We start from the raw sequence: 12,948 nt of genomic DNA, 5'->3' as shown, positions 1-12,948 counted from the left end.
CTGCCTTGTGTCCCACGCAGCTATGAACCACAACCAGACCATAGCCTGCCTCTCAAGTAAGCTTCCCTCTATGCATTCTGCATTCAAAATCCCAGTAGCCCTCTGTTCAGACTCTTGTTTCTTCTAAGGGGGGAAATTTATAAAAGCTATAGAAACCTTCAATGAAGTCCTATATAAACAAGAACACCATCCCCAGCTGTCTTTGCCCAGAATCATCACCAGCTTGTTAGTGTTCCAGACGCTATTTCCAAATGGCTTCTTCCCTAAGAAATATCTCTGTAGGTAAGTCTGATAGTATTCTTTTGGCAATAGGAAAGCTGTTGGAAGCTGCGTAGCAGCAGTCATGCTTTTACTGTTAAACTAAGCAGCTGGAAGCCGAACATCAACAAAATTTGTTGAGATGCAAAAGCAAGGTCTCCTCCTCTGACTGTGGGAAGAGAGAGAAGGAGAAACAAGTCTTGTTTGGCCAACAGAAACAAATAAATGACTTCAGCCTGAGTTGTGAATGTATGATAACTGATTGTGTGACATTTGGTTTCTGTTTTTTACCTTTTTTTCTTTTTGCTTTGGAGAACTACACGAGTTGCAATACTGAGATATGCTGAGTCCTTGACAGGAGCTAGAATATGGCCCAAAGGATAACAGATATGAGTGTCCACTGTAGGATTTTGGAGCTCTGCTTTTTGTCTCTGACACAGACTCCATTTGTGTTTCTCAGACAAGTTTCATTACTTTCCTTCCTGCCAAAGGGGATTGTATTTATTTTACAGGCAGGCTGAAAACTTATGTGCTAAAGCAGCTTTAATCTCATACAGACAGAATAAAGAAACTGATCAGTGAAAAGACATAACTGAGACTAACTCTCTCTGTTTAGAGAACTTTACTCCATATATCACCATCATTCCTGGTTTCCTGAGCATTGTCATCTTCATCATTCTCATTTACTATTTTAAGCACCATGGTGACAGGTATGTATGACAGAGTGCTAAGGAAAGCTTGCCTAGGGCTGCAAGAAATCTTAAAGTAGTGATTGTTACCATATCATGTGTCTTGAAATCATCTGATTCGGTCACTCTGTGCTGCTATGAGTAACTGAATTAACTAGATCAAATATTTCTACTTTACACTGCAGTCACTGTGTATTGCACCTATTATCACTGAATAATGCATCTGACTGAGAAAAATGTAGATGGGCAAGGGCTGGCAGGGGGTCCTCACTGCATTGCCTCCAACACTGAAGGGGAGCTCTTCATTCTGACAGGAAACTAGCAGAGTAAAGCTGTTCTTCAGACACTGTGTTCTCTCCGGCCCCTATTCCAAAACTGCTTTTCTTCCCATCCTCCTTCTTCAGAGGAGAAGAATTAGTTCAATACAGTTTCACTGAGGGAAGATTTTCCTTCCAGAGGACTTTGATTTTAGTCTTCTGCTTCTAATTTGTGCTTAAGCTCCAAGGAACATCAGAAGAGACCTCTCAACAAAGTCAGGGTGCCAGAATTTCAGGATCAAAAGTCAAGGAGAGAAAGACACAGGAATACTTTTTAGCTTTATTCTTGATGACAAAAAAGAGAAATAGTTCATGACCTTGTGATCAGAGAAGGTCAAAAGCCCCTCTAGCCCAATCTAGTATTGAGGAAGGAATTTGTTATAACGTTTGTTTTCTTTTTCACAGACTGTGCCACAAAAGCAAACCTTCTGAGACTGCTCCTACACATTCCTTACAGGTAAGGAGAGTGATACAGCTTAGACCATCCCCAAATCAGGCATCTTCTAGTAGCCCTGAAAACATGGTCAGTAAAGGCAAACCATTAGATTTTTACTCTCTGCTTCCTGCAGCTGCTACTTTGTCTTATATGTTTGTCCTTAGCAATATCTCAGGAGAAAACAGAGACTATCATCACCATAGTTTAGAACTGGAGCAAACATTAGATACATATTCCAAGAGGAAAGACTCAGCAACTGCCATTGTTTATCTTTGTAAGGAGCAAGTCCCACCACATCTCCCTGCTCATGTCTGATACACTGACCACAATTGCCATACAAGTGATCCTTGGGGAGAGTGGCAATATCATGGGTAGGGGAATACTAAGAAAGCTATAAGTGAATGAAAGGATCACACAAAAAGTAAACAAAGACTTAAACCACATACATCTATTATGTCCAGAATGATAATGTGTAAGCTTTTAAAGGCCACTTTCTCTCTTGTATGATCAATCCACAATCAAAGAGTCAATTGTACTCAAGTCAAAACATTTTATAAAGCAATGTCAGGGATGCCGAGCTGCAAGTTAGGGGACATTCTTGAATTCCCTAAGCTATTACAGGCCTCCTATGTGGCTGAGCAATTCACTCATCAGCTCTGTGTCTCTGTTCTCTGCTACCAGCTATAAATAATGCCAATTCCTTGCAAGGAAGTTGTGAGACAATTACCTTGTGAGACATCTATACTGTCAATATCTGTGTATCTACAGTAGACACTAGGCTGAAATTCTGTCACCGGGTTAAAAAGGTGCTTCAGTTTCAATTTTTGAAATAGCTTAGTCAGTTCTAGCTATTCTTGCCCCTCCTCTTCTGCTGTCCTGCCTCCCAATTGTTGCTGACAGATGCTGTTGCACTAATGTAAAATGATTGGTTCTTGCTGGCACGTTGCAAAACTTTCATTAGTATGACTGTAGATTGAGATTACAGTCTGATGGAGGAATCAATTACGGTCAGAACCCTAGCATGTTATTTGATCTTTCTAGAGAATGATATCCTAATCCAAAATTTTGCAGGCCAAAATAAGTGAGGGAGAAGGGGAGGAGGGAAAAGAGGAAAATGAAGCATGTGAATTAATACCTCAGTTTTACTCATCAAGTCTTTGGCAAAAACAGCAATACAGGTTTGTCAGCAGAAAAAGCAATACAGGATTTTTCTTGAATGCAAGAGGAATAAACATAGGAGCATTATTTCCCAGTTACACTGTGTAGTTCAGATGAAAGGTTTGCAGAGTCTTGCCAAACTAAAATACTCATTGCACTCACAGTTTTTTTGTTTGGTTTTGCTAGGATGACACCATGGAGGTGGAACCTTATACTACTTATGTGCAGAAAGAAAATGTAATTTACAATTCAGTGTCTGATCTGACAGTGGAGCAGAATCTTCCATGAGGAGTATTACCAGTCACATGAGTGATTCAACAACACTGGAAAGGAGGAGAGACATTCTATAAAAGACTGGCCATAGGAAGAATCTTCTCAGAGGATTTCTTCAGATTTTGGGGCGACAGACCACCAGATCTCTTCAAATACCTGTGCTTGCTGATGAGTCTGTATAGTTCTTTTTTTTTTTTTTTCCCTGTTTTGCACCACTTAAAGCGGTGCTGGGAAAATCTGACTGACCTCATGCCATAGTTTTTGCTGGAAAAGCTCCTGTGACCAGTCTTCCCTTTGGCATTTTTACCTCAGGAATCCTAGTTTTGTCAGTCACTTCTAGGCATTACTTTGATGCACTTGACACTATATTGCACATATTTGGGAGTCAGGAGGAGTGATAAGTCTGAGCTAAAATGAAACACCCTCCAACCAACACCCACTTTGTTCTAATTTATAAGTTACTAACATAATGGTTCTGATTATTAATCATCACAGAATAGCTCAACTGGCAGACGTTATCAATAGGGAAGACTTTTAATCCCCTGGTTTTGAAAATGGAAACAAGTGATGAATTTAGAAGGTCATCCACTAGAAAAGAGACTTCACTGGCATGTTGAATTAAGCTCTTAGGTTCATATTCAGTATTTCCACTAAAAGTCTTCATTCCATATTTCACATTATTCTTATGATTACTTTTTCTTAAGATTCTCCAAGGAGGGTTATTACTTTCTGTTTTGGAGTATTGGCATTAGTATACCGTATAAGAATTATATTAATCAAATCCAGTAAGCTATTTCTAACAGAAACTAACACCAAATATTTCATGAAAAGAAACAAGTTCAAATATATCCTCTATAACTGTGCAATAATGTACAAAAGGGATAAAATGCATGCTAGTTCTAGTTATATTTATTTTAACTACTGCAACTGAAGATATTTTCATTCATATGTCCAGATCTTTTCTTGACTCTTAATATAGTCTTCTAAATACACTTGCAAGTTCACTTTGTTGTATACAAAATACCTTATATATCTCAATGTATCTCCTGTTAAGGTGACTTCTTCTCACCTTCCCAAAATGTCTTTTGGGAGTAAGTCAAATGAATGAAATTGTCCTCAATATACTAAAGGCTCTTAAACTTTTGGGTTGATTACTTACTAGCTAAAGCGTGAACTGGCTCTCCAGTAAGAGTAGAGATACATTTGTAAATCTCTTCTTACTACCTTTTGCTTCAGTATTTTAAAAGACTGACAGAATACTTGATCTGATGGTAGGACCACAATAACTGGATTTTTCCTTTAGACAGTAGAAATGTCTTTGCCACACATTCCTCCAGCTCTCTTTTGAGATAGCCCCTGAGGGCCATGATCCAGTGCTTGGAAAACATACTTTTAAATTTATTGCAGTTCTTAAATGTATTACTCAACTAAACCAATACAAATAGTTATGTATCTCACGCTATCAACTATGAAATAGCCACTTCTGACTAGGTGGTCTCTGCATGCAAGTATTACTCTTCTCTATATCTTTATGTCATTTTGGAACAGAAGAGAACAAAGCTGAAAACTATCTTTAAAGCACTGAATATCAGTCAATGACAGACAGAAAGTTTTAAAGGAACCTCAGTCTTCCAGTGACTTACCAAGGGATAGAGCTAGCCAATTCAGTCACGATCCCCTGAAATTACCCACTTAAAATAGCCATAATACAATCCAATGACCTTTCCTCTCACTCTAAAACCAGAGAGCTTAATCTCTTATTAGATTCTTTTCTGTGTAAATTGGTTTATCATATGAGATGGCAGCTCTTGAAGGTAGATCCTTGCCAGTTTATATGTAATATAACAAATTTATAGAAATATAGCACATGCTGATTGCAGTGTTTTATGGTCCTTCACAAGCCTATTATACTTGTATGATCATGTATGATCCAGACCTGGACTTTGATAAGTTGCTAACTGGTTCCTTATTTCCTTTGTCCTCTACTTTGTTCCACAGTTAGGCCTGCCATCAGGCACCCTGAGGCAAGGAATCATGCAGGCTGTTGATGGTGGCTTGCGTGTCTTTTGACCTGGAGCCCAAAGCAGCCACGTGGCTAGAATGGTGTGGAAGCCAGCACAGCAACTACTCCTGCTCTTTTATGTAGACAGGAAGGCCACTGTTTCTGTGCCTAAGTGATTTGCATAGCCAAGGATTTAGCCAGATCCTCTGCAGTAAGTTGTAGGTCATTTGTCCATACTTTGTGACTGTGATAAATGTGTACCAGTTAAGTCTTATGTACACACACATGCACAAATGCTCTTTGTTCCTAACAGCAGAGAAGGTCTGGAGCAGAGGCTCCTTCTCTGCACTCCTCTTTCTCCATCAGAGTACTTGCTGCTACATCTCTCTGCAACATGCTGCTACTGTGCAGCAGCCATCCTCCCCACAAAAGTGCTGCGTTCACTGTTTCTTAGTGGTCAGGCAAGCCTGCTCACTAAACTCCCCAGCATGTTGCAGAGTCACAGGAAGAAAGGCAGCAGTTTCTCAACTGCTCCCATAAACAAATCTTTTGGTTTTGACCACATTTGTCAATGCTATCTCTTGCTGCAACATTTACTCTTGCTTAATTTGTATCTCCCACCTTTGCTGCTCTATTTTATCTTTACACATGCAGTTCAGTTTCTTGACAGTTTACAGCTTCCATTCCTGCCCTAATCAGGCAGCTAACAATCATGATTATTTTATGACTACAGAGAGCCCCAGACACTGAGCTCACATGCCCAGCAAGTCAACATATTCTGTGTTGTTGCACATTCACAGAACAGCTGCTCACTGAGGTGCAGCAGGCCTCCTTCAGATTCAGGGCCTATGCTTTAAGATGGCACTGGCAGTACTGCAAAATGGATGTCCTGCAAGTCCTGAGACTGAACACAGCTTGTGTGCATGCACCACTTATGGGGTCTCTCCAATCAGGAATTATTTCATGGGAACAGAACAGAACAGCACAGTCCTTCACAACCTGTTACTGCAACGTTAAACGTTGTTAAAATACAACTTTTAGCACAAGGTCCTCGTATCATCACTTACCTACTTCACAGAGCTTTCCTACAAATAGAATCTATTAACAGTGCTGTTTCATATATTACCCCATTTCTGGATCCCAACGAGTTTCAGGACTGACAAATACACTCTCCTGCCAGAATCACTTGGTCATATTTGTAGCTTACTACTTACGGTTTACTTTGTAAACCTGCTATCCTGGTTCTGTGTGTGACTGCTTTGTATTCTGCTCAGCTTACTTCCAGTTATGAATTAAAATGACTTCAGCATCTTCTATTTTCATTATGCTGGCAACAGAAATTTAAGTTTTGACATTAGAGCTGGGTAACTTTCACAGGGACATTGACATAGCCACCTCCCTCTAGATACAGCAGTGACTTCATTATACAAATCTAGAGAATAAGTGTATTGGTGAGGGAATGTCAAAGAAATAACTTTCAGAAAATATTTATTGGAAACAAGTTAAAAAATTCCAAAACTTTCATAAGTAGAGTAAGAACTGACTCTAAGAGTCATATTTAACTGGTAGAGAAGTGAATGCAATGAATTTAGTCATAACCAGAAAGAAAGCTCCAAAATACATTTTCACAGAAACAAGCTATGCCGTCAGACCACGATCAATTCACAGGAAGTACCAAGCAAAGAATTTTCACTACTGAATATATTTAAGAAAGGCTTTCATGGCTTAACCTGTTCTCCCTTGCATTCACTATTGAGAAAGCATCTCTTTCTGATAGACCAACGATGCCAGCTACCTTTGGCCACATGTTAAGTTTTAAAATAATTACTCTTGTTTTAAAATAATTACTCTTGTGCTTTTTCTCATTTACATCTCAGATGAGGCAGTCCTTTGTTAGGAAACCACATAAACACCCAGGAAGGTTCCTCACTATTTTTCATCGGTGTCTTTGTTAAACTTTTGTGGTGACACCTGTTTAATAAAAATGACATTGTTTAGGCTGTTGGTATACTGAAATTACTGCTCATTCCACAGGCCATACTATCTTGTCATTCCCTTATGGTGCCCATCATCTGCCTCTGTCAGCACTGCCCCTTGACATGTACTTAAAACTGCAGGCATTACAAGGCAGATGCCATCTTTAGGGTCTGAGCTGGCAAGCACTTTGTATAAAGGGATCTTAATCCACAACTGGGACTTCAACACACTGTGAAAATACAAAAACACGGAATCTGAAAACTGAGCAAGATGTGAAGTTTGCTAAGTAAATATTATGCCTTATATTATCCAGTTTGCTCCAGGAGAGATCTTGCTTGCATAAAAGCTTCCTCACTGATTACTACACATAAATTTCTCCATACAAAAAGGAAATTCACACTTGCTTCTGTCCACCATGAATTCTGTTTGGAAGCTGGATCATTTCACAGATACTGGCTACTGGTGCTAATGTTAAACAGCAATATTCCAGTCTGAGTTGTCAAACTCATACCACTGCACTTTGCTCTAAAAGTTTTCCTCCTTGTAAGAATGTATTCTTATTACATTGTGTACCAGCCATGCTTTTTACATATTTACTCTCTTAACTGCAGTCATTGTTGTCTAGTGTTAGTTGTCTAGGTGATCAGTCAGCTGTAAAACATCAATATATTAAAAGCCCATTGTGAGGAGATACATGTAGGCAACTTTCTTGTGACAGTACGAATATCCTTGCTGCAGGGTAGCTTTTAAAGAAAGACAGCTGAACTCCCAGATCTAGGGGTCTGAGGCTGTGCCCATCTGAGGTATATGTAATTTCCTCATATTTACTAGCAGGTTTACTACAGCTTATCAAAGTCAGTGAACAGCGGCAGCCCTATGCCCCCTAGAATGAAGGCTCTTTTCCCTTATAACCTGTGCTTGCCCAACTGAAACCACTGGCATTGTGCTGCTGCTGCAACAAAGCTTGACCTTCTAGGATGAGTTAGAGTGCAGTATTGCTATTATTCTTAAGGGGGGATATAAAATTGAAGCTCATCTGTAAAAATGATTGTATCTGAGTATCTAGCGAGGTAAGTTCTTTTGATGACCTATTTTAGCTTCAGTTATCTTGATCTTCAGCCTCCCACAGCAGTTCAGTAAGGCTGATGCTGGTATGTCCCTGTGGAAAACTGTGGGAGAGACAGGGAAGAGGGAGTTCACAGTCTTGCTGTACAAAGTTATAAATTCGTTTCTTCTCGATCAAAGATTCTTGGGTTTTTCCCATCACCTCAAAGGCTCTGATTTTTTTCTTTTGGTAATTTCAGTTGATATATCCTGAGAATAAGAAACATTCTAGCTATATCCAGATGAAAATGGTTATTCATGAATATAAGTTAAGACCTATTATGACCGCTAGATGACAGTTTCACCTCACACTAAGAAAAACTTTGCCATATGGGAAGCATTAGTTCTCCACATACTTTCCTGTTGGATTTGGTATTATAATAACTCTTTTTTTAATGTGTGGGCCTTCATTTGTACAGGGATTTCTCAAAAAAAACACATTCCCCTGTGCATGACACTGTTGAGCAGTAGTGGCATATAAATCAATACTAAGGGAAATCAACAAAAATAATACAATAAGCACCAAAGACTTCATTCAGAGACGGCTGGAGATATCTTCATGGTATACACAGAAGCTGTGCAATGGTAAGGAGAATGGGGAAAAAATGTGGGAGCTCTGGGGCAGCAGGGTAAAAAGCAGCTTGGGGAGAAGATAAGGGAGTAATTAATAAGAATTCAAAGGACGGCAGGTAAGGACAGGAGTTCCTCTCCGCTGTCTGGCACTCCACCTTGTCAATTGGAAAGCTCCTTCTTCTCCTCTTTAGTATAGGAATCCAAATTAGTCTACTATCTGGGGTTCACAGAGCAGCTAATTGCCTCCTGCAAGACCCCCTGTTCCCAAACCTCCTGGGCTGCTGTTGCAGGAAAGGGAAGTAGGTTGGTGTGGGATCCCAGCAGAGAGACAGCAAGGAACAGGAAGATCTGGGATAGCTAGTCCTGTTGTTTGTAGGGCCAAGAGCACAGATCTGCAGTAGGAACTTCAGGAGAGGTCCTGGTCCTGCCTTCAGTAAAAGCCATCCCCTCCCTTTCAAAACCCACTGGCCTCACCAAGGATAGCAGCAGAGCAGAACGCCATGCACATGTGAAGCAAAGATTATCTGCTCTAGTGGTTACTCTACTCAGACAATTGGTCCTTATAGTCCCTGGCACAGCCAAAATAAACAGGTCTGTTCTGCTTGTATCTGAGATCAGCCTTGTCCAAATTTCCTGCTCTTCTCCCTCGTATACAACTCACTTTTAACCCCAAACATTCACAGTACATGAAGAAATGGGAGCCTTCTACAGGATCCACTGGCATCACGTGTGAGTTGCTATCAAGCTAAATCTCCATCTTCCCATTTTGGGAGAGGAAGGGGAAATGGTAAGAGATCACATGACAGGGAAAGTATGCAGCAGCCACACTTTCAGTTTCCAAGAGAGATTAAGGTGGTGAGGGACTGGTAAACTACAGAGAGTTGATACTGGCCCTGCTTTTTAAATACAGGCCCAAGGGATTCCTGCCCTGCTATGCATGGTTTCTCTTTTTGAAAAAATCCTATGAAACACGGCCAAGAACTTCTGATCATAGGAAAACATAAGCATATACACTTGTAGGTGCATTTCTTCCACCAACCCTTTGCCCCTTCCCCTGCATCTTCATGGTTCTCTCGCTGCAACAACCATGGATCAATTACTTTTTAAAAGTTTATATCCCATTACAGTCACACATCTTAAGCCCTTCACATGTCTCCCAAGTAACCACCTCCCATCCTCAGTTCAACCCACTCATCTCTGCTTTTCTTCTTTCTCTTCACTTCTCTGCAAACTCTCAGGCCTCTCAATACTGAAACGCTGATGAAAATATTGAACACTGCCAAAGTAAGGCTCCTGTGTCAAGTCACATTACAGACACATTACAAGGGTCTGAAGACAGGCACACTAGGCTGTATGGTACGAAAAGCCGTACATCCAACCACATAGCAAACATGACTGGGCATGGAGCTGTTGGCCCATCATGCTCCTCGGCATACTTGCTCATGCAAGACCTGGTGGCTTATATGCAAACCATGATAGGCACATGCCTTTTAGGAGTATATATCACTGACTGCAATGTAGTGCTGCTGCCCCTTTCCTGCTCCAGGACCTGCATCCCAAGAGAGCTATTCAGCTACAAGCTGTGCCTGGTGTGTGTGGGGGGGTGCAAAGCAGCAGTATGCTGCAAATATAGGAGCTGCCAGTGCTACAGCAGATAACAATGGGAGGTAATAAGAGTGGATTTCTCTCAAATAGCTCTCTGCACCTAGTTGATCCATACAGAAGGTGTAAGTAGGCATGCCTGGCTCTCTGGGCTTATTATTAGTGTTTAAGGAATAGGCCACAATACCATAGCAAAAGAGTAATATTGCTTTGCCTGCCACTAACACTTCCTAGCCAAAGATCTTAGAGCACTTTACCATTACATACATATTTAACATACTAATCCCTTCTGAATTAGGTAAATATAATCTATATTTTAAATAGACAAGCAAATAAAGGGAGAGAGGGATTTGGTGATTTACACACAATTACCAAGTAACACATTGTGCTAATACAAAAATCAGAAAAGACCGGCTGCAATAGTAAAAAATAAATAAATAAATAAATAAAAATAAAAAAGCACCCTCTAATCCTCTTTGAAAAAGCTGGCCATACCTCTGAGTAACCACAGGCAAATTTTTTCACCTCCAGAAGCCTTGTTTTTCCCTTATGTAAAATGGTGTAATGATACTGACCTACTTTGTGAAGTGCATGCAGTTCTACTCATGAAAAATACTGTGTAGCAACTAAGTATTACTTTTATTATTAAAGTACAGCCACCTCTGGATTTGAACACAGCAAGCCGTGAAAACAGCTGATCTATTTTAAAGTTTTAGAGAAGAAAACAAAAATTGTAACATCAAATTGAAACTGCCAAGTGGAATTTAGATGGGCAATCTGCCCTTCCCACACCATATTTGCACTGTGTCATAAAAGTGTGTATTACACCCTTACAGAGAATAAAACCAAGTTTTTAAGAAACAGAAGTTTTATATCATTTGGTATTTGATTTCAGATGTCACCTTGAAGCAACTGAACTGCTGTTTTTTCTTCATTTATTAAGTAATGCTTTCCATAGGACACACTTTTTTTCTTTGCTTGTTTGTTTTCCCATGGTCTCCTCACTTCACACTGACCAGTGACCAGCAATGTTTTACTTGTACAGGCTGATGAGTTCATGCCCTGAAGTGGAAGGATTACAGAAGACTCAGCTGCTAACATTCCCAAGGCTGAAAATCTACAAACACTGCCACGTGTATGCATTGAGGGGGTGGGGTGTGTGGGGGGGTGGCTTTAAAAAAACTAGAAAAAAAACACAAAAACAATGTATTGCACTGGGACTTCGGTTACGCCTCATCTGCTTTCATTTACCATTTCAAGCTCTATTGCACCAGCTGAAGCAAAACATTATTTCTTCTTTTTATAATTTATATCATAACCATGGGACAGGAAACATAAATCACTTAAATGACCATATGAGAGTGAAAGTGTCCAAGATATTAGCTCTAAGGAGCTGAAATACAGTAGGATAACTCAAAAGAATTCTTAGATGTTATTTCAGGAAGATAGGCGCCCTCCTCACTCTACTCCTCACATGTCATCAAAAAAAGAAAAAAAAAAACTAGAAAGGAACAAGTTACCTTGGGGGGAAAGAGGAGAGAAAGTTTGCAATAATTTCCATGGTGACTTTTCAGCTTACAATCAGATTCCATCAACCTTTTTCATCCCATCCAGGGAGCATATCTCAAGTCACATACAGTCCAACATATGATCGCTTAGTTGCTTTTAATGCAGGAGGATTGTATTTCCCATGCCCTGGCTAAAGATTAAAAGAAAACTCTCCAGGCAGGAGGTGGACACGAAAATGTTCTTTGGTGCCAAGCTTAGTTCTTTTTTCCCCTCCTTTTTCAGACTTTCATCCAAAACATGCTTACTTTGGCAGCCTACCCAGAGAACTGTGAAATAATAAAGAGCCACTGTCCAATTCTTACCTCTGCAGGACAGTAGACCAAATTTAGTACTTGCAAATTTTATTTGTTTCAAACAAAATTGTTTTGCCAGACTATAATTTTTGCTTGTTTTTGTGTTGTCATGAGCACCTGGAGGGGCTGTGGAGACAGATTTTTCCCAAGAGCTTTGGAAGTTATTACCTGCCTTTTAATTACATAAAGAAAAAGGGGCAGGATTGGGGGGGGGGGGGGGGGAAGGGGGAAGAAAAATGACTTGTACTGTTTAAGAATTTGCCTTTAAAAGATTGAATGGATGTTTCAAGCAATGATGAGGCTTTGCTTCTGTGCTGCTAGCTCAAACCAGAGGGCCTTAAAGATTGCTAGTTACTTTGTTATTACTCATGTTTATTAGAGTAATATCCAGGGATGAATCAAGATGGACACAGATATAGTAAGCCCTATACAAACAGGGAGCTGTAGACAGTCCTTGACCCAAAGAACTTATAATCTAAACAGACACTCCAAACATGACAGAACATGATATTATCAGCGATGTTTGAAAGCACATGCAATCGTGGCAGTGTGCTCAATATTTTAATCCCCAGTTACTCCTTCCTGGATCAAAGTGAAGCTTTCCAAAAGCACATGAAGGTGTGAAATACACACATATATTGAGAAAGTCACCTTAAATTACTAACTCTGTGAGCGGATACGCTCTTCACTGATAAAG

At 40.0% G+C, this 12,948-nt stretch overlaps 1 protein-coding gene across 1 annotated transcript; it reads left to right on the top strand.

The window, feature by feature from the left end:
- Positions 1-6: 6 nt before the first annotated feature.
- LOC112970941 (cell surface glycoprotein CD200 receptor 1-A-like) lies at positions 7-6,455 on the top strand. Its single transcript, XM_026075898.1, has 4 exons — positions 7-56; positions 875-968; positions 1,670-1,721; positions 3,045-6,455. The coding sequence occupies exons 1-4, from the start codon at positions 23-25 to the stop codon at positions 3,144-3,146; spliced, it is 282 nt and encodes a 93-aa protein (XP_025931683.1). The 5' UTR covers positions 7-22; the 3' UTR covers positions 3,147-6,455.
- The last annotated feature ends 6,493 nt before the right edge of the window (positions 6,456-12,948 follow it).

This window comes from Apteryx rowi, unplaced genomic scaffold, assembly GCF_003343035.1.
Source record: "Apteryx rowi isolate R43461 unplaced genomic scaffold, aptRow1 scaffold_413, whole genome shotgun sequence".
Classification (NCBI taxonomy): domain Eukaryota; kingdom Metazoa; phylum Chordata; class Aves; order Apterygiformes; family Apterygidae; genus Apteryx; species Apteryx rowi.
The sequence above is the reverse complement of the archived record's forward strand: the minus strand, read 5'-3'. Positions and strand labels throughout refer to the sequence as shown.